The sequence below is a fragment of the Giraffa tippelskirchi genome, chromosome 13 (genome assembly GCF_054371585.1).
Source record: "Giraffa tippelskirchi isolate mGirTip1 chromosome 13, T2T-mGirTip1v1.2.pri, whole genome shotgun sequence".
Lineage (NCBI taxonomy): Eukaryota > Metazoa > Chordata > Mammalia > Artiodactyla > Giraffidae > Giraffa > Giraffa tippelskirchi.
Window position 1 is genome coordinate 24,504,353 of NC_137287.1, and position 25,856 is coordinate 24,530,208.

Genomic DNA, 25,856 nt, shown 5'->3' on the forward strand with positions numbered 1-25,856 from the left:
GTGCGGCGCTGGTCCACTAAAGGGTGCTAGCTGCCACCGGCGTTTTGGGCTCTCGTCCTAGCTTCTCGATCTCCTGTCCTGGGAGCCCGGCGGGTCCGGGCCTCCCGTCCGTGCCGGTGCGGGCGCCGGCATGTGGCTGTGGGAGGAGCAGGGGGGCCTCATGGGCCCCTTCTCCTTCCTATTGCTGGTGCTGCTGCTGCTGACGCGCAGTCCCTTCAATGCCTGCCTCTTCACTGGCAGCCTCTACCTCCTGTTGCGCCTCTTCAGCTTTGAGCCGGTGCCATCCCGCAGGGCTATGCAGGTGCTCAAGCCCCGGGACCGCGTTTCCGCTATCGCCCACCGCGGAGGCAGCCACGACGCTCCCGAGAACACGTTGGCGGCCATTCGGCAGGTGAGTCCCCTACGCCTCCCGCCCTTGCGCCCCTCCTGGGAGATTGGACTTTTGCCTGCCTTTCCGAAGGTTCCCCAGCCTTTTCATGATGGCCTTGCCATTCCCCATTCGTCCACAAAGAATACATTCAAGTGGCCATCAATCCGTCTGAATTCCGGAAAGTCTCCGGACTTCCAAGTATTTATGGAACACTGCAAATACCTATGTATTTGCTATGTGCCAGGTACTGAGGATAGTCATGAACAGAAAGGGTCCCTGCTTTCACAGAGCTTTCGTTGGAGTAGGGGAGACAGGCCTTAAACAAGTAAGCACGTAAGTGAGATACTTTTAAGAGAGTAATGAGTGCAATGAAGAAATAGGCTAACGCAATAAGGAATGACTAGAGAGAGAAATCATGCTACTGCAGACAGAAATCCTGTTGAAAAGTGACCTTTGAACCGAAACTGTAATTATTAAGAGCCACCCATGAATCTGGGGGAAAAGTGCTCCAGGAAAGGGAAACAGCAAGTGCAAAGGTACTGAGGTGGGAATGATGTTGGGATCCTCAGGTAACAGAATAGACAGTATATGGCCTGACTTCAAGGGGCTAAACAAAGGCTGGTGTGTGAATGAAGCAGGAAATCTGCCCTGGTTAAGGACAGTCTTGCTCAGTGGTTAGCTTACATATTCTAAGTGGATCACTTTCACAGGGGCTGTCTTTATCTGTCCTCCAAACTATCCAGGTCGTCTCCCTATCAGGATCCCCATGGTCAGACAACCCTGACAGCAAGACTCCTGATGATTTCTGCCTCCCCTTTTCACAAGGCTCTCTTGACAGTCTCCAGACTTCATCATAATGATCACTTGCTTAGTAAGAGAGCTTTGCAGTTTTCTAGGCACTACTGCATCTGTGAAAATATATCTGATCCTCTCATTTCTCTGAAAAACTATTTTAACATTGAGTCAGTAGGAAAACTGGCTCAAACACACACAGCTCCTTCTCGAATTCAGCCTTTGATTCTGTAAGCTCAGCTTCTCTGTACACCGGTGCCAAGTCGAATCTCAGAGACAGAGTTTTGGGTGAAGTAGAAAAAGATAGCTTTATTAAGCTTTGCCAGGGAAAGGGGGCCACAATGGGCTAATGCCCTCAAAATGAGGTGTCCCCACTTTGGGAAGATAGAAGTTTTATAGTAATTGTTCAAAGAGGGCATGATCAGCTCATAGACATTCTTCTGACGGATTGGTGGTGAGGTAAGTGGGAGTCAACATCTTCAACCTTCAGGTCCAACTGGTCTGGGGTCTACATGCTTCTGGACAGCATACCATCCTTAATCATAAATTCTCCCACCTGGAGGGGGTTTCAGTACCTGTAAAATAGCTCAAAGATATTTCTGTGTTTATCTGTTGATAGGGAAACAGGACCTTGCCCCAAGACTGCTCTTGACTGTTTCTCCCTGGTCTCACATCCACTCCCTTCCCTGATTAACAACTGCTTGAATCTGCCCTTTGGAACTCAGGGAAGGTCATGGAGGCTGACTGAAAGCTGTTTCCTATAATATAAGAAGTGGGGGGACACAGATAAGTCTTTGAGCCCACGAGCTCCACAGGGCCCTGCGCGGTAGCACCTTCTGATTCCAAGCCCCAGTGCTCTTTGTTGTAGATTAGAATATTCATGTTCCAGGATGTTGAATTTGGACTGACCTTTTTTGTCCAGCTAGGGGACAGACAGTTTTGTGTGGTGAGCGAGTTGCTTAAGTGCTCTGTATCCCAGTCAGAGTCATGGGTAGGATGTAGCAAGCATAGCATACCTTGCCTCACTCTGATCCTAGCTCTGACCTTAGTTTCCTCATTTATAAAGTGGACATAATGTTAATATTCGCCTAATCAGTTGTGATTCAGTAAAGTAGTCTACATAAAGTGCTCGGCCCAAGATAAGATTCCACAAATGTTAGCTCTTTGGGCCAAGAATCTAAAGACAGAGTAAAGGTAAAAAGTTTTAAGTCTGACGAAGGAAGAGGGTCAGAAGGCAGTTTTAATTTGGTGAAGGGCATCTGACTGTTTATAAACCAAGTTATGTCTTTCATGCTTCTTTCCCTTTAGTTCTTTGTGACAGAAGGGAGACAGAGCAGCTCTTCCAGCATTCTGCTTAAAAATAAGTCTAAAAAACATAAAGAACAAAATAAAACAATAAAAAAACAAACAAGCAAAAATAATAAAAGAAAAACATCAAGAACAGACTTTTGGGCATAGTGGGAGAAGGAGAAGGTGGATGATTTGAGAAAATAGCATTGAAACATATACATTGCCATATGTGAAACAGAAAGCTAGTGGAAGTTTGATGTATAATGCAGGGAACCCAAAGCCAGAGCTCTAACAACCTGGCAGAATGAGGTAGGGAGTGAGGTGGGAGGGGCGTTCAGCAGGAAGGGGACACATGTATACCTGTGGCCAATTCATGCTGATGTATGGCAAAAACCATCACAATATTGTAAAGTAATTATTCTCCAGCTGAAATAAATCTTAAAAATAAGTCTAAAGATAGTGAAGAATGTAGTTCTTATTCTAAACAAACTGAAAGATTGGATGAAGTAACATAACTACACAGGAGAAAAAATTGTCATGAAAAAGAATAATTACTAGAGAAAAAAACATAAATTGTTATTGGCTTTCATTTCAACTTACCTTTATATAAATTGCCTTAAAAGTATGTTGTTCTTCAGTCGCCAAGTCATAGCTGACTCTTCACAACCCCATGGACTACAGCACAACAAGCTTCCCTGTCCCTCACCATCTCCCAGAGTTTGCCCAAGTTCATGTCCATGCCTTAAAGTATAACTCAATGTTAATTGAGCACAGAAGGTATTCATAAGTATTTACCAATGGATGTTGTGGTTTGGCCAAGAACCTGTCAACTAAATATAAACCATATTAAATGTGGAAGTATATGTATGCAAAATACACATGCACAGATAGAGTGTGTCATATCCTGTTGTGTTGCAAGGGAATTATAGCTAAATTCCATTCATATCTTATGTGTTTAGGTTGAACATGTCTTTATGTAATTATGATTAAATAACATGGTTCCAAGCTGATTCCTGGTTTTAAGAGGAAATGAGATGTCATTTAGCTTGAGGTCATTGTCAGTGAATGGTTTAGCTGTGACAGAATTTAGCTGCTGAAGACAGCGAATACAGACTGCAGAAGACATCCCTCTTGATTTCAAAAGAAGTATGTAGTTTATTCCCTTTAGAGTTTGTCTTTTGTCCTGTTCTTCCTCCCTTTGCTTGTTTGCAGCTCATGATTTATATTAAACATCCCATTATGTAAAAATTCAGGGAAGACATTTTGACAGTGGTAGAATTTCTGGCAGGTTACAGAATAGCTACAGAAGGAGAAACTTGAGAGAGGTGAAATGAATGCATTCCAGAAAGATTCACAGTTACAACCAGTGACTGAAGCATGAAATTAAACCTGCAGTTCACTCTCCACAGAGGGGCCGGAGTGCAGCTTTAAAAGTATAATTCAGATTAAATCCTGCCAATTTTGAAAACCCTCCAGTTGTTTTTCTGTTGCACTTAGGTAAAATTAAAACAGCTTTCTGTTTTGGACCTTTCTCAAAGCCCCCACTCTCTCTGGTTAAACTACCTTGGGTGTTTATTAATGATGCTTTTAGCTTCATGCAATAGAAAATCTGACTTCAAATATTTCAAACAATAAGCGGACTATATTCCATAAGAGGTACGTGTGGGAGAGGTAACTTCTAGAATGGTTTATTCAGCTGTGCAACTTGTGATTGTGGAGGACTCGGTTTCTACTGATCTTTCTGCTCTGCCACCTGTGGCATATTTGTTCTATATTGATAGCCCTCATTGTATTGATAGTTGCCAGGTGACCATTGCAACCCCAGGGCTCATATTCTTGTGTATCAGCATCTGACCTCAAGAAAAGACTCCACTCCCTCTTCCATAAGTCTTTCCAGAAGTCAGTCTCTCTCTGTCAGTCTTGCTCTCTCCCACACGCACGCACACACTCAAGGAGGGATTGGTAATGGTCCGCTTACAGCACAGGAGAAAACTGAACACAGGCGAAAGCAGCTCTCTGCCAGCAGGGAAGAAGAAAAGGAATAGATCCCTGTAGGCAGTCGGTACTTTGTGGCTCCTTTCTACCTTGTGGCATTTGTATCATACTCGCTATTTCTTTTACTTAGAAAACTTTTCTTCTGGATCTTTGTATTGTTGACTCCCTTTATCACTCAAGTCTCAGCTCAGATGTCATATTCTTTTTTTTCTTAATTTATTTATTTTTAATTGAAGGATAATTGCTTTACAGCATTGTGTGGGTTTCTGCCATACATCAACAAGAATCAGCGGTAGGTATACACATGTCCCCTCCCTCTTGAACACCCCTCCCACCTCCCATCCCATCCCACCCTTCTAGGTTGTCACAGAGCCCTGGTTGGAGCTCCCTGAGTCATACAGTAAATTCCCATTGGCTATCTATCTTACATATGGTAGTGTATATGTTTCCATGCTACTCGCTCCATTCATCCCACCCTCTTCCTTCCCCCCACCACCCAGAGTGTCCATAAGTCTCTTCTCTATGTCTGCGTCTCCATTGCTGCCCTGCAAATAGGTTCATCTGTACCATTTTTCTAGTTTCCACATACATGTATTAATATATGGTAATTGCTTTTCTCTTTCTGACTTGGTTCGAGGTGGGAACCCTCACCTGGAATACCAACCCCCATCGAGAATAACAGCTTTCTGCCTTCTGCCTGTTATCTTGCTTAAACAGCTTTTGCTTACTCCTCACCACCTCTGCTTCTGTAATCTTGCTTGCTCATTGCTTCTGTGAAACTTAAGCTGCCTGGGGCAGGGTCCGTGTAGGGGGTTGGGGGGAGGCTGAGCTCCTTGAGCAGGAAAGTCCTAAAGACAACTTTCTGCCTTCTGCCAGTTATCTTGCTTAAACAGCTTTTGCTCACCCCTCACCACCTCTGCTTCTGTAATCTTGCTTGCCCATTGCTTCTGCCTGGGGCGGAGCCCAGGGTTGGAGGGGTGGGGGGGCAGTCTGGAGGCGACTCCGCTGAGCCCACGCTGGTGCTAAATAAACCCTGTTCTGCATCTCCAAGTGCCGCTTGTCTCTTTCCACCACCATGGTTTCTATAACAGCTTCAGTTTGTATAATAGGCTCTAGGTTCATCCACCTCATTAGCACTGACTCAAATCATTCCTTTTATGGCTGAGGGGTAGTCCATTGTATATGTGTACCACAGCTGCTTTATCCATTCATCTGTCGGTGGACATCTAGGTTGCTTCTGTGTCCTAGTACGCCTAGTAAATAGTACTGCAGTGAACTTTGGGGTACATGTATTTTTTTCAGTTACGGTTTTCTCAGGGTATAGGCCTGGGGAAACAGTGGAAACAGTGTCAGACTTTACTTTTTTGGGCTCCAGAATCACTGCTGATGGTGACTGCAGCCATGAAATTAAAAGACACTTACTCCTTGGAAGGAAGGTTATGGCCAACCTAGATAGCATATTTAAAAGCAGAGACATTATTTTGCCAACAAAAGTCCGTCTAGTCAAGGCTATGATTTTTCCAGTGGTCATGTATGGATGTGAGAGTTGGACGGTGAAGAAAGCTGAGCGCCGCAGAATTGATGCTTTTGAACTGTGGTGTTGGAGAAGACTCTTGAGAGTCTCTTGGACTGCAAGGAGATCCAATCAATCCATCCTAAAAGAGATCAATCCTGGGTGTTCATTGGAAGGTCTGATGTTGAAGCTGAAACTCCAATACTTTGGCCACCTCATGCGAAGGGTTGACTCATTGGAAAAGACCCTAATGCTGGGTAGGATTGGGGGCGGGAGGAGAAGGGGATGACAGAGGATGAGATGGTTGGATGGCATCACCGACTCGATGGACATGGGTTTGGGTAGACTCCGGGAGTTGGTGATGGACAGAGAGGCCTGGCGTGCTGCAATTCATGGGGTCGCCGAGAGTCGGACACGAATGAGCGACTGAACTGGCTGAACTGAACTGAACTGATAGGCCTAGTAGTGGGATTATTGGGTCATATAGTAGTTTTATTCCTAGTTTTTTTAAGGAATCTCCATGCTGTTTTGCATTTTGGCTGTATCAGTTTACATTTCCCACCAATAGTGCGGGAGAGTTCCCTTATCTCCACACCCCCTCTCCAGCATTTGTTCTTTGTAGATTTTTTTTGATGATGGCCGTACTGACCGATGGGAAGTGATATCTCATTGTAGTTTTGATTTGCATTTCTCTAATAGTGATGTTCAGCATCTTTTCATGTGTTTTCATGTGTTTAATTGCCAGCAGTCTTCTCCGGAGAAACGTCTGTTTAGGTCCTTTGCCCATTTTTGATTGGGTTGTTTGTTTTTCTGGTATTGAGTTGCATGACCTGCTTATCTATTTTGGAAATTAATCCTTTGTCAGTTGTTTCCTTTGCTATTATTTTTTCTCATTCTGAAGATTGTCTTTTCACCTTGTTTATAGTTTCCTTTGCTGTGTAAAGCTTTTAAGTTTAACTAGGTCCCACCTGTTTGTTTTTGTTTTTATTTCCATTACTGTAGAAGGTGGGTCATAGAAGATCGTGCTGTTATTTATGTCGTAGAATGTTTTGCCTGTGAGTTTTATAGTTTCTGATCATACATTTAGGTCTTTAATCCATTTTGATTTATCTAATTTCATTCTTTTGCATGTAGCTGTCTAGTTTTCCCAGTACCACTTATTGAAAAGACTTATCTTTGCCCCATTGTATATTCTCGCCTCCTTTGTCAAAGATAAGATGCCTATAGGTGTGTGGGTTTATCTCTGGGCTTTCTATGGTGGTCTCAGATACCATATTCTTAAACAGGCCTTCCCTGATTGCCTTGTCTAGTGACTCCTACCTGCCTTAACTTTCACATTACCCTCCATTTTCTTTTTCAAACTTTTATCACTACCATAGTACATGTAACATGTTTATAATCTCTTTCTCCCCACTAAAATGTGAGATCCATGTTCCGTTTTTTCATTGCTCACCTATCTCCTCACTACTTAGAACAGTGACTGATACATAGTAGGCACTCAATAAATATTGATATTTGTTGGAAGAATTGTGGTGTACAAGTAGCCCATCAGAAAAGATAATCAACACTGTCAGCCATCAGAAAAATGCAAATCAAAAACACAGTGAAATACTACTTCATACACCTTTGTTGTTCTCGTTCAGTCACCAAGTCATGTCCAACTCTTTGTGACCTCATGGACTGCAGCATACCAGGTTTCTCTGTCCCTCACCATCTGGAATTTGCCCAAGTTGATGTCCATTGAATCGGTGATGCCATCCAACCATCTCATCCTCTGTTGCCCTCTTTTCCTCCTGCCTTCAATCTTTGCCAGTGTTAGGGTCTTTATCAGTGCCTCAGCTGGATGACCAAAATACTGGAGTTTCAGCTTCAGTATCTCCTTCCAATGAATATTCAGGGTTGATTTCCTTTAAGATCAACTGGTTTGATCTTCTTGCTGTCCAAGGGACTCTCAAGTGTCTCCCAGCACCACAGTTCGAAAGCATCAATTCTTTGGTGCTCTGCCTTCTTCATGGCCCAGCTCTCGCATCCATACATGACTACTGGAAAGACCATAGCCTTGACTATATGGACCTTTGTTGGCAAAGTGATGTCTGCTTTTTAACACACTGTCTGGGTCTGTCATAGATTTCTTGCCAAGAAGCAATCGTCTTCTAATTTCATGTCTGCAGTCACCATCCATGGTGATTTTAGAGCTCAAGAAGAGGAAATGTGTCACTGACTGCTTCCACCTTTTCCCCTTCTGTTTGTCATGAAGTGATGGGACCAGATGCCATGATCTTAGTTTTTCTAATACTGAGTTTTAAGCCATATTTTTCACTCTCCCCTTTCACTTTCATCAAGAGGCTCTTTAGTTCCTCTTTGCTTTCTGCCATTAGGGTGGTGTCATCTGCATATCCAAGGTTATTGATACTTCTCCCTGCAATCTTGATTCCAGCTTGTGCTTCATCCAGCCCGGCATTTCACATGATGTACTTTGTATATAAGTTAAATAAGCTAGGTGACAATATACAGCCTTGACATACTCCTTTCCCAATTTGGAGTCAGTCCGTTGTTCCACGTCCAGTTCTAACTGTTGCTTCTTGACCTGCATGCAGATTTCTCAGGAGGCAGGTAAGATGGTCTGGTATTCCCGTCTCTTCAAGAATTTTCCACAGTGTGTTATGATCCACACAGTCAAAGGCTTGAGTGTAGTCAGTGAAGCAGAAGTAGATGTTTTTTTGGGGGTTCCCTTGCTTTTTCTATGACCCAGCAGATGTCGGCAACTTGACCTCTGGTTCCTCTGCCTTTTCTAAATCCAGAGTGTATATCTGGAAGTTCTCTGTTCACATACTGCTAAAGCCTAGCTTGAAGGATTTTGATCATAATCTTGCTAGCATGTGAAATGAGTGCAGTTGTAGGGTAATTTGAATATTCTTTGGCATTGCCTTTCTTTGCAGTTGGATTGAAAACTGACCTTTTCCAGTCCTGTGGCCACTACTGGGTTTTCCAAATTTGCTGCAATATTGAGTGCAGCACTTTAATAGCATCATCTTTTAGGATTTTTATTTTATTTATTTATTTGCTTTGCAAACTTCTAATTTTTTTTTAATTTTCCCTGGTGGCTCAGACAGTAAAAGCCTCTCTCTGCAATGCGGGAGAACTGGATTTGATCCCTGGGTCAGGAAGATCCCCTGGAGAAGGAAATGGCATCATCTTTTAGGATTTTTATTTTATTTATTTATTTATTCGCTTTGCAAAGTTCTAATTTTTAGTAGCAGAATTATGTATTCCATAGAAACCAATATTACAAAACAGCCCTCCTGGCTTAACCTTCCCCATCCTGCCTTGCTATGAACCACAGCTTGAAAACCAGAGGCAGCTTCACCCCCTGGGTCCTTCCAGCTCTAACTTTCTACAGTATTGTTTTCACCTTGAGAAGTTATCGTGGATCCTTCAAAACAAGTAAACCGAAGGCAAGGTATCATGTAAAGAGAGTCAGTTCAGACACCATTGTTTTAATAAGGCAAATGGAAAATTGGCAGCAGGTCCCACTGGAATCTTTCAGCGACCAAGAGTTTTTTTTCTGATAAAAAATATAGAAATAGTGGGTATTCTCAGAGGACCTATGGTTTGGTTCTGGACCTCCCCATGGAGCCAGTTGGTGTCCCTGAGGGTGAGGAGGGCAGAGGACTCTGCTCAGAGCCTCTGTGAGCTCATCCGCAAGTTTCTCATCTCCAGTTCCAGCTGTTTGGCCTGGACCTTGTCCTGTGTCACCAGCTTCCAGAGCCTTTGGATCTCATCTTGAAGCCAATAGGACATCTGCAGCAGCTCGTTCTCTGTCTTTGGTGGGGGGCATTCGAAGATGTCAGAGCTATCTGTGAGCCAGGTTTTCTTCTCCAGTCTGTGTTCTGCCGCCCACCTTGGCGCCTTCTCCTCTAGCAGGGAGAAGGGCCTCCGGCCATCCTCTGCAACCAGCCTTTCTGCCTGGTTGAAGAGGATAGGTGGAGGCTGTGGGGACAGAGAGGGGTCTCTCTGAGGGCAGAGGCTGCGGGCTCAGTGGCTCGGCACCAGGCCTAAGGGACATCAGGATGGGCTCTATTCATCCCACTGAGCCACTCCTGGGCTGTCAGAGAGGGCTGGGCACTGGCCATGGGCAGGTAGATGTCCTCTTGGTAGGATTCTGACCGCTGGGGTACAATCATGGATAGGGATGCGATGAGGCTTTTGGTTGTGATCAGCTTGTAGAAATGGAAGATCTCACAAGACACGTAGAGACCTCTCTTTGGCATAACCCCCCTCCTGTGGGTTATAAGAGTGGTATTCCGTCAGGTAGTTCAGGTGAGGTTTGTTGGCACTGATCTCATAGTAGCGGATGTTCCTATCTCCCTTCGCCACCACGTAGAGCATGTTGGTGTCCACATCATAGAAGGGAAATAGCATGCCCAAGGAGCCATCGAGGTCCACCTCTGTGACAGGCACAGAGAGGTTGTCCTAGTCCCATAGGGCCATCTGCCAGCTGTTCTATGGGGATGTGCCTATGGACAGCAGCTTCTTCAGGTTCCTCAGAAACAGCACTTTGTTGGCCCAGTGCCCTTTATACTTGGCTTCCTGGAGGATGGCCCCTGCTCGGGGGTCCCGAACCCGAATCTTGCGGTCTTTACAGGCAGTGGTCAGCAGGCTGCCATTAGTGTTGAAAGACATGGAGAGGATCACGTCTTGGTGGCAGTTAATTGTCTTCACGGGGCTCATGATTACAGACTCCTTTGAATCCAAGTTCCAGACCATCACCTTGTAGTCGTAGCCGGAGCTGAAGAGGATGTTGGCAGCCGTAGGGTGCCACTCCACCAGGCCCACTCTGCAAGCGTGGGCCACCAGCTCCTTCCTGAAGGCTGTGAGGTTCTTAGTCAGCAGCTGCCTGGGGATGTCCCAGATTTTAATCGTGGCATCTTCAGAGCAGGAGGCGATCTCAGAATCATTGAAAGGGTTCCATTTGACATCTAAGACATCCCCTCTGTGCCCGCAGGCCTTTGGGTAGTGGGGATCCAACTTTCCTGTCTGGTGCAAGGGGATGACAAGGAAGGCACCCCCACCAGTACACTCAGTCACGGCTGCAATGAAGTGGGGGTTCAGAGCGCAGAAATGATTGTCTGGGACCCTGTGGGTGATGGGCACAGAGTCGTAGCAGTTCTTGCTGGCTGGTTTGCCAAAGATGTGGTGGGACTTGGAGCTCCAGTACTGGGGGTGCTATGATATCTTAAAGTCACTCCAGGGCTGCGCAGCCGCTGCTCCCATCTTTTAGGATTTTAAATAGCTCTGCTGGAATCCCATCATCTCCACTAGCTTTATTGGCAGCAGTGCTTCCTCAGGCCCACTTGACTTCACACTCCAGGATATCTGTCTCTGGGTGAGTGACCACACCATCGTGGTTATCTGGGTCATTACAGTCTTTTTTGTACAGTTCTTCTGTGTATTCTTTCCATTTCTTCTTGATCTCTTCTGCCTCTGTTAGATCTTTACCATTTCTGTCCTCTATTGTGCCCATCTTTGGATGAAATTTTCCTTTGATTTTTCCAGTTTTCTTGAAGAAATCTCTGGTCTTTCCCCCTTTGTTGTTTTCGTCTATTTCTTTGCATTGCTCATGGAAGAATGCCTTCTTGTCTCTCCCTGCTATTCTCTGGAACTCTGCATTTAGTTGGGTGCACCTTTCCCTGTCATACCCACTAGGACAGCTATAAGCAAAAAGACAAGAAGAAGTATTGACAAGATTATGGAGAAATTGGAACCTTCATACACTGATGATGGGAAACTAGTCTGGCAGTTCCTCAAAAGGTTAGGTATAGAATTACCATCTGAACCGGTGGTTCCACTCCTAGGTATATATTCAAAGAATTGCAAACATGCACCGTGTAAAACGTGCATCATATGAGAATGTTCACACAGAAAAAGAATGTTCTCAGCATTATTCATAACAGCCAAAACATGGAAACAACAGGAATATCCATCAGCTGATGAAAGGGTGAGTAAAATGTGCTATATCCACACAATGGAATATTATTTAGCAGGGAAGAGGAATGAAGTCCTCATACCTGTATTCCATGAATGAACCTTGAAAACAGTATGCTGAGTAAAAGAACCTAGTCACAGAAGATTGCATATTATAGAATTCTATTTTTTTAAAATGTCTAGAATAGGCAGAGCCACAGAGAGAGAAGTAGATTAGTAGTTGCCAGGGACTGGGAGGGTTGGAGGGGGAGGTGGGGACTGACTACTAATGGGTATGGGTTTTTTTGGGGGGGGCGATGATGATGTTCAGAAATTCATTGTGGTGATGGTTGCACAACTGCAAATATGCTTTAAAAAATTGAATTGTATACTTTAAATGGATTAATTTTATGGTATGTGAATAGTATCTCAAAAGCCATATGAATATAATAACTTTGGAACTTCCCTGGCAGTCCAGTGGTTAAGACTCCAGGCTTCCAATGCAGGAGGTTGGGGAACTAAGATTACACAAGCCACACAGCATGGTCAATAAAAAAATACAATGACTTTGTTAAAGCAGATACTTTATAAAGTCAGTTTTGTCAAAGTATAATTTACGTATAATTAAAGGTATATTTCAGTATACACTTTGATGAGTTTTGATAAACATAAACCTGGATAGCCACCACTTCAGTTCATTTCCGTCACCCTAGAATGTTCATATGTGTTCTCTTTGGAGTCAACCTCTACTCCTGCCTCTGCCCTAAGGCAATCATTGATCTGATTTCTATTACTATACTGTGCTGTACTATTCTATTACTAATTGTTTTTGCTAAAATACAAGAATTTGTATTATATGGTTATTTATCAATTACTATACTACACTGTACTATTTTCTCACCATTGTTATTTTTTGTGTGGTAGCCAAATAAAGATGACCATAATGAATAAAAGTATAATTGAACCTAATTACTAGCCTCAAAGAATGAGGTTAACATTTGTGTTACAGTGAGAGAGATGCACTGTGAATACTGGAAATGTGATCTTGTTTTATGTTATAAAATATATAACCAGTGTTGATTACCAGTGCATAATTAATATCTTTAACTTAGAAAAGGTACACTTTTACTCTTATCAAAAGATGTACCTTTAATTAGTGTAGATGGAAGCATTACATCTTATATAATGACTTTTTCACTGAGGCATAAGTGTTTTTCTAGTCATAATAGCTTATATTGAGTACTGTCTATGAGCCAGGCACCAAGCTTGGTTATTTTCATGCATTATTTCTAAATTCTCGCAACAACTCTTAAGATTCTTAGAAAAGCGTCAGTTTAAAAATGATGAAACAGGCCAGAGTAATATAAGTAATTAGATGACATAGCCGATTAGTGTTGGGATTGGAATTTTTAGAGTGGGAAATCTTAGTAATATATGTGAAAATCAACCTTTGAAGCCTAGAAAAAAATAGTTATGTATCTTTATAAGTGAGGTTAAGAAAGGATTTAAGTAAAATAGACAAATCTCCACCTATAAAGGACATAATAAATTTGACTATTAGAATTAAAGTCATTAAAAAGAGCATAATAACAATACCTAATATTTATTGAATGTCTACTATACACTGCAGTGTCGTATATTTTTATTGATACTTAAGTGTGTAGTAAATATATAAAGACCTAGCTGTATGTGTAGTGTGATAGTAAGGTCATGTGGTTAAGAGTGTAGCCTCGGAACTTCGCTGGTAGTCCAGTGGTTAAGACTACATGCTCCCAATTCAAGGGGCTCAGGTTCGATCACTGGTCAGGAAACTAGATCCCACATGCCTCACAGCTAAGAGTTAACATTGCCACAATGAGGATGAAGATTCCACATGCCACATCTAAGACCTGGTGGAGTCAAATAAATAAATATTTTTATTTAAAGAAAGAAAGTGCATCCTCTACCACATCCTTGTTTGTGTAACCCAGAGCCAGTTTCTTAATCTCTCTCAGTTTTCCTCATCTGAAAATGAGCCTATTGATCAGTTCAGTTGCTCAGTCATGTCCGACTCTTTGCAACCCCATGGACCACAGCACGCCAGGCTTCCTTGTCCATCAGCAATTCTCAGAGCTTGCACAAACTCATGTCCACCAAGTCGGTGATGCTCTCCAACTATCTCATCCTCTGTCATCCCCTTCTCCTCCCGCCTTCGGTCTTTCCCAGCATCAGGGTCTTTTCCAATGAGTCAGTTCTTTGCAACAGGTGGCTAAAGCATTGGAGTTTCAGCTTCAGCATCAATCCTTCCAGTGAATATTCAGGGTTGATTTCCTTTAGGATTGACTGGTTGGATCTCCTTGCAGTCCAAGGGACTCTCAAGAGTCTTCTCCAACAACACAGTTCAAAAGCATCAATTCCACAGCACTCAGCTTTCTTTATAGTCCAGCTCTCACATCCATACATGACTATTGGAAGAATCATAGCTTTGACTATACGGACCTTTGTCAGGATAGTAATGTCTCTGCTTTTTAATATGCCGTCTAGGTTTGTCATAGCTTTTCTTCCAAGGAGCAAGCATCTTTTAATTTCATGGCTGCAGCCACCATCTGCAGTGATTTTGAAGCTCAAGAAAATAACGTCTGTCACTGTTTCCATTTTTCCCCATCTATTTGCCATGAAGTGATGGGACCAGATGCCATGATCTTAGTTTCTTGAATGTTGAGTTTTCAGCCAGCTTTTTCACTCTCCTCTTTGACTTTCATCAAGAGGTTCTTTAGTTCCTCTTCAGTTAATGCCTTAAGGGTGGTGTCATCTGCATGTCTGAGGTTATTGATATTTCTCCCAGCCATCTTGATTCCAGCTTGTGCTTCATCCAGCCCAGCACTGCACATGAAGTACTCTGCATATAAGTTAAATAACATATTAATAGTACCTCCTAAAGGGTTGTGATGATCAAATGAGTTAATACATTTAAAGCAGTTAGAATAGTGACTGAAAATAATACATACTGTTTTAGGGCAGCAAGAAGTTGAAGCAAATATGGCAAAATGTTAACATCCAGTAAGTCTTTGCCTAATTAAAAAAAATATTTCATGTTCTTGCATAATTACAAAAATTTATTTTTTTTAAGGTCTTTATCATAATGAGCATTTCATATCTTCATTGTCTCAAAAAAGCCAAGGAAGCAAATGTTGGACAGTATGTCTCAGAGGAGCGTGGCCCCTCAAACTTGATGTTCATGTTCTATTTTTAGATAAATCCTTCTGTGCCTTATTGGGCTCACCAACTTGTTGGCCAACAGCCAATGCTGCTCACGTTAACAAATGTAGTGTCTCCTAGAGGCAGGCTTGGTGTTTCTGCTCTAGAGGATGGAGTTAAACCAACAAAAACCTGACTTATCCAGTTTATGCCAAAGTATTGCAGTGGCCAGCTAATCAACAAACACAGAGGAGTCATCAGAGATTGTGTACCAGAGAGTGTGGGTAAACAGTGAAATTTGACTAAACGTTTGCAATTGTAAGCCGTTAATGGCCCATATAGTTAAAGCAACCAGAGAAAACAAATTCCAAAAGTCTCCCCATTTGCCAGTCTTGAGTATGAGAAAAGCGGGGAAGTCAGAGTTTTTATGGAATTACTTATATTGACGTTTTTAACCTTGTGCTGTGCCGTACTAAGTCATTTAGTTGTGTCTGACTCTGTGTGACCCTATGAACTGTAGCCCGCCAGGCTCCTCTGTCCTTGAGAGCCTGCAGGCAAGAATACTGGAGTGGGTTGCCATGCCCTCGGTCAGGGGATCTTCCTGACCCAGAGATCAAACTCTGGTCTTGTAAGTCTCCTGCCTTGGCAGGCAGGTTCTTTACCACTAGCACCACCTAACCTTACTTGTATTGAAGTCAGATTAACATCCATGACAAAAAGAAACAGGTTGGGTTGCTATTTTGTATAGGAAGGGAATAGAATCAGTAAAAGAAACAGTCGGCTTAGCCAGCTCTGATGGTCATCTTGAGTGCTTAGATTGCAGAATGACATCTGTGGCCACTTGACAGTAAAATCATCGGTGTTTTTGTTAAGGCAGCTAAGAATGGAGCAGCAGGCGTGGAACTGGACCTTGAGTTTACTTCTGACGGGATTCCTGTCTTAATGCACGATAACACAGTAGATAGGACGACTGATGGCACCGGTCGATTGTGTGATTTGACGTTTGAACAAATTAGGAAGCTTAATCCTGCAGCAAATCACAGATTAAGGTAAGTGGTGTATTGTCGCCTAAACATATCTTTCAGCTTGTGTTGGAGATCACAGAAAGACACTGGCACCTTCTAATTCTCTCCAGGAGAGTTGTTTTGTTATGTTTTGTTTTCTACTATATACAGGTTTCCCAAGTAACAAGCACGTGCCCAGAACAACAGAAATAAGATGTTTTTTATCTTTTCCCACTGAGGCCAGATTTGATTCAGAATTGTTCTCAAGACAATATTCTAACATGGCAATTACTTTGTACTGTCATAAATTTGTATGTGTGTGTGTGTGTGTGTGTTTGTGTATGTTTATCAGAGCTAGTTCTATAAGATGTTCCCAAAGAAAAGAGTTCTATGATCAAATAAGATCAAACACTGTATACTTTAGATGTTTCCCTTAGGGATACATCTGTCAGTGTATCCCTGTCAATCAATTCTTACCTTTAATTTAGTGTTTCTCAAACGTGTATGACCACAGAACCCATACCCATCCCACCATTAACAGCTATAAAAACCTTGGAATTGGTATACTGGATAATACACTTTGTGATGTGACTATTTAAATCCTTCTCTTCTTGTCTTTGTAATACTGAAAAATGTGTTCTTACTGTAATTCATGTTATATCAGTTCTCTGGTCAATTTATCTGACCCAGTGATTAAGTTATAGTCCTCCCCACAAGATGACTTGGACTTTCTTCTTTGGAACTAAAAGAAAAAGTCAGCCAAAGGAGGTCATACTTTAGAAAGGATATTGATAACATTTGAAAGTTATGAGTCAAGGCTGCTGAAATTGCTCTCTACTATTACAGTTACTTTATTGCTCTGCTATAGAGGAGGGAAAGGCTGGTTTTCATATTACAGTGATGTAGCTATTAAGATATAAAGTTCAAAGTCAACACTTAAAGCAAAAATGCTTAGAGTCAGCATCACCCTTAAAATACTTAAGAAGGCATCTATTGGAGCCAGTATACCATCTTAATGTCTTTAACCCAACCAATCTTTGTTCCATAACTGAAAGGCTGCATTTTCTTTTCTTGAATACCAAATAATTAACTTGTATTTAGAGACCATGTTGTAGGAAATACAATATTAATAGAGTGGCTGGCAAAATTTACTGTACTATTTAAGTTATCTATCTTTTTTAAAACCAGGATCTTAACGCTGGAATAATGTGGTTGAATTAGCAAATGTTAAATCATGTAGACTGAAATTTCATTATGTGAGAAAAGCTGGTTTCTTGTGTGAAAGACACTTAACTTTCGTTTTCTTATTAAAAAATTTATGTATTAGAAAATTATTTTTAAAAGTTGCACTTAAATGTACAACAATACAGTTAACAGATGTATATGTATTGCTAGGAAGTTCTCCTGCATAAGACTCTATTAGAAAAGTCACAATCTTAAAATTAAGTCTCTTGAGTTCTCCAAAGATGGCATATACTCTGCCCTTTAAAGTTACTAATTATAAATCCAGTGAATGCCTGAAAAGTAAATGATTTTTATTGTTGCTGTTCTTTGGCCTAGAATATCTTTAATTAGGTTTAAGAAGATATAGTAAATTGTCCTTGGACTTTGGGATGGTTAGAGAAAGGAAGTTGGTGAAAACACTCTTCCTTTGGTTGGGAGACATTTGTCAGATGTCTGTTTCTTATCTTTTCTTTTTTCCTACATTGTACTGTTCCTTTTCCCTCTCTTGTAGGAATGATTTCCCTAATGAAAAGATCCCTACCCTGAGAGAAGCCGTTGCAGAGTGCCTAAACCATAACCTCACAATCTTCTTTGATGTCAAGGGCCATGCATATAAGGTACAGTTTATTCCATAGGCTTCTCTTTTGAAAATACCTCTTTATTTGCTAGTCTGTTTCAAAATTAATTGTATATTTTCTTATTAAATTATTTTTACAAATTATATTTGCATAATGGAAGTTTTACAAAGCAGAAATCCACATCTTTAAGGAAGCAGTAAAGTATGGAATCTTTTAATCTTTTAAACTTTGATGGAACTGTTTAATTCCTAATTTTCAACAACTAGCATGAAATAGAAGAGTCAGGTTTCTCTTATTTGGATAAAACATTCACAAAAGATATTAAATAAACAGTAAAGAGGCACTTCTTGAATAGACCACTCTAGTAACCTCACAAAAAGAACTTCAGAAGTTGAACACAAGACTTGGTTGGATCTGGCTGATAAGAGTCTTAGATAGAGAGCTGTGGACTGAATTTAAAGAAAGCTGTATTTAAAGCTCCTGATAGCTAAGAGGATATTTATCTTCTACAGAGATTTGCCCCTTTTGTATGATTTCTGTCCCTTATTGTATAGGTTTTATTTATTTATTTTTTTAATTGGCTGTTCTGGGTCTTCGTTACTGCGTACAGGCTTTCTCTAGTTGCAGCAAGCGGGGGCTACTCTTCATTGCAGTACTCGGACTTCTCATTGCAGTGGCTTCTCTTGTTGCAGAGCACAGGTTCTGGGTGCACAGGCTTAGTTGCTCAGTGGCATGTGGGATCTTCCTGGACCAGGGAAGATGGTGGACTATGTCCCCTGCATTGACAGACGGTCTTAACCTCTGGACCACCAGGGAAGTCCCCCTTACATATAGTTTTTTATTCTATGACCTGAATAGTTATACTTTTATTCACTATAATTTTTTTAAAATATGGTATTATATTTCAAATAAGATTTTGCATAACTTTTAGAACATATACTTTTATACATAAAAACACATTATTGCAGTGGAAATCAATGGGAAAATCTGGTTCATGTTATGTTTGTTCTCTTAACTTTTCAAGTACAAATACATTTTTATGCATTTATACAACTAGGGTATTTTCCCCCAGTGATAATTATGATCAGTTATGACCAGCTAGGGGCTTCCCAGGTGGCTCAGTGGTAAAGAATCCACCTGCCAAAGCAGGAGACACAGGTTCGATCACTGGGTCAGGAAGATCCCCTGGAGAAGGAAATGGCAACCCACTCCATTATCCTTGCCTGTGAAATCCTGGAGAGTTCTAATGATACCAACTTTTATTAAAAATAAAAAATGTTGAAAAAAATTTTTTATTTAAAATTGAAAACAATTGTTAAAACCTGAAATATGAACCTCTAAGTTAAGTACAATAAACTCCCATTTTTGAAGAAAGAGGAGAAGGGTGCTCTGGCTTACTTATTATTCTGGTAAACTGATGGTTCTCTATATCTAGGTTTTTCAGTCAGTCTGCCTCAGAATCACCAGGAATACATATTGAAAATACAAATTCCTAGGCCACCCCACTCAGAGATTAAATCCTAAAAATGGCTCAGGTCATGGGCTCAAGGAACGTGTATTTTTAATGGGCACCTAAGGTTTTATTGATGATATGGCCCATGTTTGGAAACCCTGATAGGCCCTACGTTTCACCCACAGTGTACTGACCTTCTTGCTTATTTTCTTAGAATAAGGAGGGGTGAGGGAGGAGAAGAAATTTTGCTTTTTAATCCAGGTATTGCTATTTGAGCTTCCTGGTTGGGTGTTCATTGATGGTTTGGGCAGCTTTGGATAGAGCATAGTGATCTAATTCACCAAGATGGGACTATAAAGAAACAGGTGTCAGCAGCAAATTGGAGATGCGGTACAGGAGCGAGATCACAGGCGTTGGAGATCATGACTAAACTGTCACTTACTACAGTGTAATGTTAACCTTGATCAGGTTCAGTGTCCTTGTGGGCAAAGAGGGAACAACGTAAGAAATGACCATGTAAGGTCATTGTGAGAATTAGATAAAGAATCCAGATGAAATACCACACACAGTGCATGTTGGTTGAAAATGACTTCAACTCTCTAGCGCATACTTTGTGATATTAATGAAGGGGAGCATGACATGAATAATTCCTTTCTTATTTTTTGGATTGCATTTCATTGCTTCTATTTGGTTATAGGTTAAATGTGATTTTCCAAAAATTAGGGGTATTTCAAGAATTATGATGTAACAACATTATAGTCCACTTAACATCTAGACACCTCTGTTGTTAGCTGCTACTGTGGTTCGATGGCCAGATCTCTTAATTCAGTAAAGGTTACACAGTGCCAGTATTTTAATTGTGTCATTTCTTCTCATTAGGTAGCTGGACTGCTACAAAAAGAAACCTCTGCTCATCCTGGGACGAGTTGGGAGACTTCCAGCTCTCCCCACTTTCTCCCTGTCCCATTACTTCTCCCGCCATGCTGGTGTTGGGTGGCCTTTCCTCTCAGACATTTCCTCTCTCTCTGGACTGAGAAAATCTATCCTTTCTAGTTCCCAGACTGGTTGACTGCTGCTTCAGCTAGGAAAGGCAGAGAGTGATAGAGTTGTAGGAATAAAAGGACCTTTCCTAGTGGCTAAACTGGGATATAAGGAAAAGACTTTAAAATTTTGCTTGCAGCCTCCACTGGCCTGTAGTCTGCCATACTTTTCCAAAGTATGACAGGAGGGGAGCTTCTCAGCAAAATAGTAAAGCAGCAGTACCCCAGCTGCTTACATACCTGCTGCTATGAGTTTAAAAGGCATCCTAGTGGATAATGCAACCTACCAAGACTCCTTTGAACATCCCCATATATTAGTAAACTTCTGATGTATTTAATAGAGTTGTATACTTTTGAACTGTGGTGTTGGAGAAGACTCTTGAGAGTCCCTTGGACTGCAAGAAGATCCAACCAGTCCATCCTAAAGGAGATCAGTCCTGGGTGTTCATTGGAAGGACTGATGTTGAAGCTGAAACTCCAAAACTTTGGCCACCTGATGCGAAGAGTTGACTCATTGGAAAAGACCCTGATGCTGGGAAGGATTGGGGGCAGGAGGAGAAGGGGACGACAGAGGATGAGATGGTTGGATGGCATCACCAACTCGATGGACATGGGTTTGGGTGGACTCCGGGAATTGGTGATGGACAGGGAGGCCTGGCAGAGAAGGCAATGGCACCCCACTCCAGTACTCTTGCCTGGAAAATCCCATGGACGGAGGAGCCTGGTAGGCTGCAGTCCATGGGGTCGCTAAGAGTCGGACACGACTGAGCGACTTCACTTTCACTTTTCGCTTTCATGCATTGGAGAAGGAAATGGCAACCCACTCCAGTGTTCTTGCCTGGAGAATCGCAGGGACGGCGGAGCCTGCTGGGCTGCCATCTATGGGGTCGCATAGAGTCGGACACGACTGAGGTGACTTAGCAGCAGGGAGGCCTGGCGTGCTGCGGTTCATGGGGTCGCAAAGAGTCGGACACGACTGAGCGACTGAACTGAACTGAACTGAACTTAATAATACAGTAGTTACTGGCTGGGACTACATTTTAATAGATTTTAAATACATGAATCTCTCTGTTTTACAGGCTACTGATGCTCTAAAAAAAGTATATATGGAGTTTCCTCAACTATACAATAATAGTATCGTCTGCTCTTTCTTGCCAGAAGTTATCTATAAGGTAAAATTCTGGGGTTTTGTTGTATGTAATATTATGTTAGTTGGTGGTGATAATAGCAATGGACTAAATAAACATAAGATAGATGCCTATTATACTGAACTGAATCAATTAAAGAGACCCCTCTTTTAAATTAACAAAAATTTGGGAAGGGGGAGGGTACTTGGACCCTGTTTTAAAGTACCTTGATTCCTTTTTAGCTCCTTTTATGTTTATAGCTCATTCAGATTACTTTGGTAAGCATTCTCAGAACAGAAAGAATTATATATCTCTACATCTTACTAAGTAACAGCAGAATAGACCTTTTTAAAAAATAAGTCTTATAACAGACAATTTAAAATATGCCTTAATTTGAAATATGTAGATAGTAGAGCAAGCCCACCTTTAACAATAATCCTTGTTTCATCTATAATCCCATTTATCCCCAGTGTTATTTTGAAGCAGATTCCAGACATTTCATCCATAAAAATTGCATTAAGTATCTTAAAAAAACATAATCACAATATCATTATCCCATCTAAAACCATTAACGGGAAGTCCTTAAGATTATAAAATATCCAATGTATAAATTTTCATTTGTCTCACAAATATCATAGTTTTTGGGTTTTGACTTTTACAAATTATTCATTTGAATCAGGACCCAAATAAGAACTTCATGTTAGAATTTAAATCTTAAAACCTGTAAATTTTGTCCACACCCCCCCATCCTTGTGATATATTTATTGAAGAAACCAGACTGTTTGGTAGAGTTTATTTACCAAAGTCTGGATTTTGCTAATTATACAATTGAACACATTGTCTCCTCTGTATATTTCCTATAAGTTGGTAGTGACAGCTATAAATCAGATTAGGTTTAATTATTCTTGGCAAGGTAATTTCTTAAGTGAGGGTCTTTTTCCATCAGGAGGTACATAATGTCATACTGACTTGAGTTTTCAGCAGTTGCTATTGATGCCAGTGGCCAGTTCTGGCATTTACTAGCAGTTGTAAAATATCAATATTTTAAGTCTAGCATTTATTCTTCATGTATTAGCTAGATTAGGGGCTTCCCAGTTAGCTCAGCTGGTAAAGAATTTGCCTGCAATGCAGGAGACCCCGGTTCGATTCCTGTGGTGGGAAGACCCCCTGGAGAATGGATAGACTACCCACTCCAGTATTAATGGGCTTCCCTGGTGGCACCTGCAATGCAGAAGACCTGGGTTCGATCCCTGGATTGTGAAGATGCCCTGGAGGAGGGCATGGCAACCCACTTCAGTATTCTTGCCTGGAGAATCCCCATGGACAGAGGAGCCTGGTGGGCCACACAGCATTGCAACGAGTCAGATATGGCTGAGCAACTAAGCACATTAGCTAGGTAGAATTCTTCTACAGAAAGGAACTCTCATCTATGATTTAGCTACTCAGTAGCAAATAAATGCTTAATTTAAAAACTTTGTTCACCAGTTTCCAAAGCAATGAGTTGGTTCCTCAACAATGGCCAACATAGCATATATTTAAAATTTTACAATAAAAGTGTAGAGCCTACTGAGATATAAAGTGTCATTGAGATGAATAGTGTAATGGGGCTTTCAGACATTTGAATCAGCATTTCCCAAACTTCCTTAACCACAGACCTTTAAAATGTGTGATACGTTTTCCAGAGCAGCATAGAGCACAGACTGAAAGAATTCCATCCACATCCCCCATCTCTCCATTGCTTTGTCTTCATCCCTGCCCCCACTTCTCTCTTCTCACTTCTCTCAGCACATTTCCCCACCCCCACACCTTTTTTTAGCCATTTTCTCTAAAAAGGATCAAAAGCTAACCAGCCCATCTTGAAATGGTCATGGTTTCATCCTAATTGCATTCTAATTATCTCTAGCCATAATTTAAATCCATATCAAATTAAAAGTTACCCTTTGTGACATTGTTAAAATTTGACCCTGAAATTATAATGTTCTCATTTTAAAGATAGGATTGCAATTCTTTTAGGATTGTGGAGGAAGTGTTCTTGTTTATACTGTATATTTACATCTTTATATCTAACACGTTATTTTCTCAAAGGATTTATGATAGAGTATTTAGTAGACATGGGGCAGCATACCACCTATGACCTCCTCATTCAGAATGAGTACATTGGCTAAATCTAAAGAGCAAATGAGAGGTATTAGAGTTAAGTGATTATGGCTTTCTTTCCCCAAATTTCTTTTCAGATGAGACAAACAGATCAGAATGTAGTAACAGCTTTAATTCATAGACCTTGGAGCCTTAGCCACACAGGAGATGGGAAACCACGCTTTGATACTTTCTGGAAACAGTCCATGTTTGTGGCATTGGACATTTTGCTCGATTGGAGTATGCATAATATCTTGTGGTACCTGTGTGGAATTTCAGCTTTCCTCGCACAAAAGGATTTTATATCCCCGTAAGTTGGAAGATTTTATCTTCTCCTGACACATTTCCTGAATGTTCTTCTTGGAAAAAGAGGATCAACTGTGGACACCTGCATTGGTTCCCACCCACAGAGCCGGCCATGCCTTTATTAATTTGGAATGCCATTAGCTGCTTAGGTGGGAAGAGTTCAGGCCTATTTCACTGTCTCCAAAAGATACTGATCAATTATTCTTGTTTTTTAGTGCATTTTAAAGAAATAGTGTCAAACTGTGACAACAGAAACAGAGAAATTGTATTTCCTTATGATTGACTCCCTTCAAAAACCAACACAGGATCCAGGGAAGACGTCTTGTGGGCGCCTGCCTCATCTCTCCTAGCTTTCCTACAGGCTCCACTCCATTGCTTCTGAGAAACTTTCCATTTCCTAAACTGTTAGCATTCTCTGAATCTGTTTTGGTAATTTTATAGCTGTGTATTGCAGGTGGTTATAGTTTTTAAGTTATATTATTTCAGGCATGCATGCATTGAGTTCAGTAGATATTTGATGTCTGCTTATGGTATTGCAAGGTTCTGTATTAAGAAGTTGATGATGGCCATGGTGAAAAAAAGGAAGCCATGGCCTGCCCTCATGGAGTTTATAGTCAAGAGGAAGAGAGAGATGCTAATCAAAAAGCGATCCAATAAATATTAAATTACAGCTAAGATAAATGCTTTATAGGAGAGAAGAGTGCATGTATACTGTTTAATTTCTCCTAGTAAAGGAGTCAGGGAAAACATCCCTATGGAAGTAACAGCTAAACAACTAAGCTAAGATCTGAAGGGAACTGAGGACGGTAGGGATCAAGATCCAAGTCAGAGGGGAAAACACGTGCCAAAGTGTTGTGGCAGGAAAGAGCCTATTTCTTGCAAGGAATTGCACGAAAAATTGGTTCACACACAGAAAAGAATACAGCACAGAAAAGAAAGGGAATGTGGCATAAGATGAGGCCAAAGAAACTGTTGGGGTTAGGCCACTGCTTACAGCCTCCAGGAGGGGCACGTGGCAGCAAGGGATTGTTTTTAGGAGGTAGCTGTTTAAAGTGTTTAAAGTGAAGTGTCTAAAGACGCAGCAGTGGAGGGGAAGCGCTCATGCTGGGCTTGGAGCAGTCTGGCTGCAGTGCAGAGGCCGGTTAAGAGGCTCCTCCTGGGTGCTGTTAGTCTTCAGTAAATATACTTAGTGACCATTAGATATTTCTGGGACAGTTGGCATTATTCTAATGGTTGATTTTTCCTCTTTCTCCAGGGACTACTTGAAGAAGTGGTCAGCTAAAGGCATTCAGGTTGTTGCTTGGACTGTTAATACTTTTGATGAAAAAAGTTACTATGAATCTCATCTTGGTTCCAGCTATATCACTGACAGCATGTTGGAAGACTGCACACCTCAATTCTAGACACCTCCCCCCCTCCCCGGGAGGAAACACAGCTACAGAAACTGTCTGTGGGCCTCACGCAGGGACATCAATAAGCCCAAGTCCTTGAGGGATCGGGTGGCTCACATAAGCAATAGTCGTACCTGGGTTTTCACCTGAACCAAAGCAAAACCCAGTGTAGCCACCGTGCTCCATGGAATGCCTGAGTTCAAAATGGATGCTCTTCAAAGTCTGGGTCTGCAAAAAGGCACAACACTCCTGCCCTGACTTAGAGGAGGCACACTTCAAGGCCCAGTGAAGATAAGCACAGATTGTATTGTGCAATTTGGGGGTGCAGATGCAAATGCATGGGAAATGCATGATCACTCGGAGTAGACATTTTAAAACTTGACACACGTAATTTACTTATTTAAGATGTTTGTATCTAGCTACATTATCAATGTACTGTAGACATCAAACCTGTGACCATACTAATAAAATCATTAAAAGGAGCACTAAGGGAAAA

General features: G+C 41.5%; 2 protein-coding genes and 1 pseudogene across 6 annotated transcripts in view; 1 reads left to right on the forward strand and 2 right to left on the reverse strand.

Moving 5' to 3' along the window:
- The window catches only part of CCP110 (centriolar coiled-coil protein 110), a 29,661-nt gene extending 28,479 nt beyond the window's left edge, over positions 1-1,182 (reverse strand). For 2 of the 3 annotated variants that reach the window (XM_081560783.1, XM_081560786.1), the window contains exon 1: positions 1,055-1,182. The gene's annotated coding sequence lies outside the window, so the exon portion shown is untranslated. The remainder of the gene's footprint in view (positions 1-1,054) is intronic. The other variant, XM_081560780.1, reaches the window with a different exon arrangement.
- Positions 1-25,856, forward strand: GDE1 (glycerophosphodiester phosphodiesterase 1). 3 transcript variants are annotated; one of them, XM_081560804.1, is made up of 6 exons: positions 1-391; positions 15,975-16,150; positions 17,841-17,946; positions 21,480-21,572; positions 23,762-23,973; positions 25,225-25,856. In XM_081560804.1, exons 1-6 carry the CDS (start codon positions 131-133, stop codon positions 25,370-25,372), a joined length of 996 nt encoding a protein of 331 aa, XP_081416930.1. In that variant the 5' UTR covers positions 1-130; the 3' UTR covers positions 25,373-25,856. The 3 variants fall into 3 exon arrangements, with proteins under 3 accessions (XP_081416930.1, XP_081416932.1, XP_081416931.1); XM_081560806.1 differs by having other exon boundaries at positions 15,979-16,150; XM_081560805.1 differs by lacking the exon at positions 21,480-21,572.
- LOC145532164 (coronin-2A pseudogene) lies at positions 9,639-11,234 on the reverse strand (annotated as a pseudogene).

Excerpts from the sequence above, each read along its gene's own strand:
- GDE1 (XM_081560804.1), top strand. The coding sequence starts at position 131 with ATGTGGCTGTGGGAGGAGCAGGGGGGCCTCATGGGCCCCTTCTCCTTC. Across the intron at positions 17,947-21,479 it reads TCAAGGGCCATGCATATAAG|GCTACTGATGCTCTAAAAAA; the intron begins GTACAGTTTATT and ends TCTGTTTTACAG. Across the intron at positions 21,573-23,761 it reads TGCCAGAAGTTATCTATAAG|ATGAGACAAACAGATCAGAA; the intron begins GTAAAATTCTGG and ends ATTTCTTTTCAG.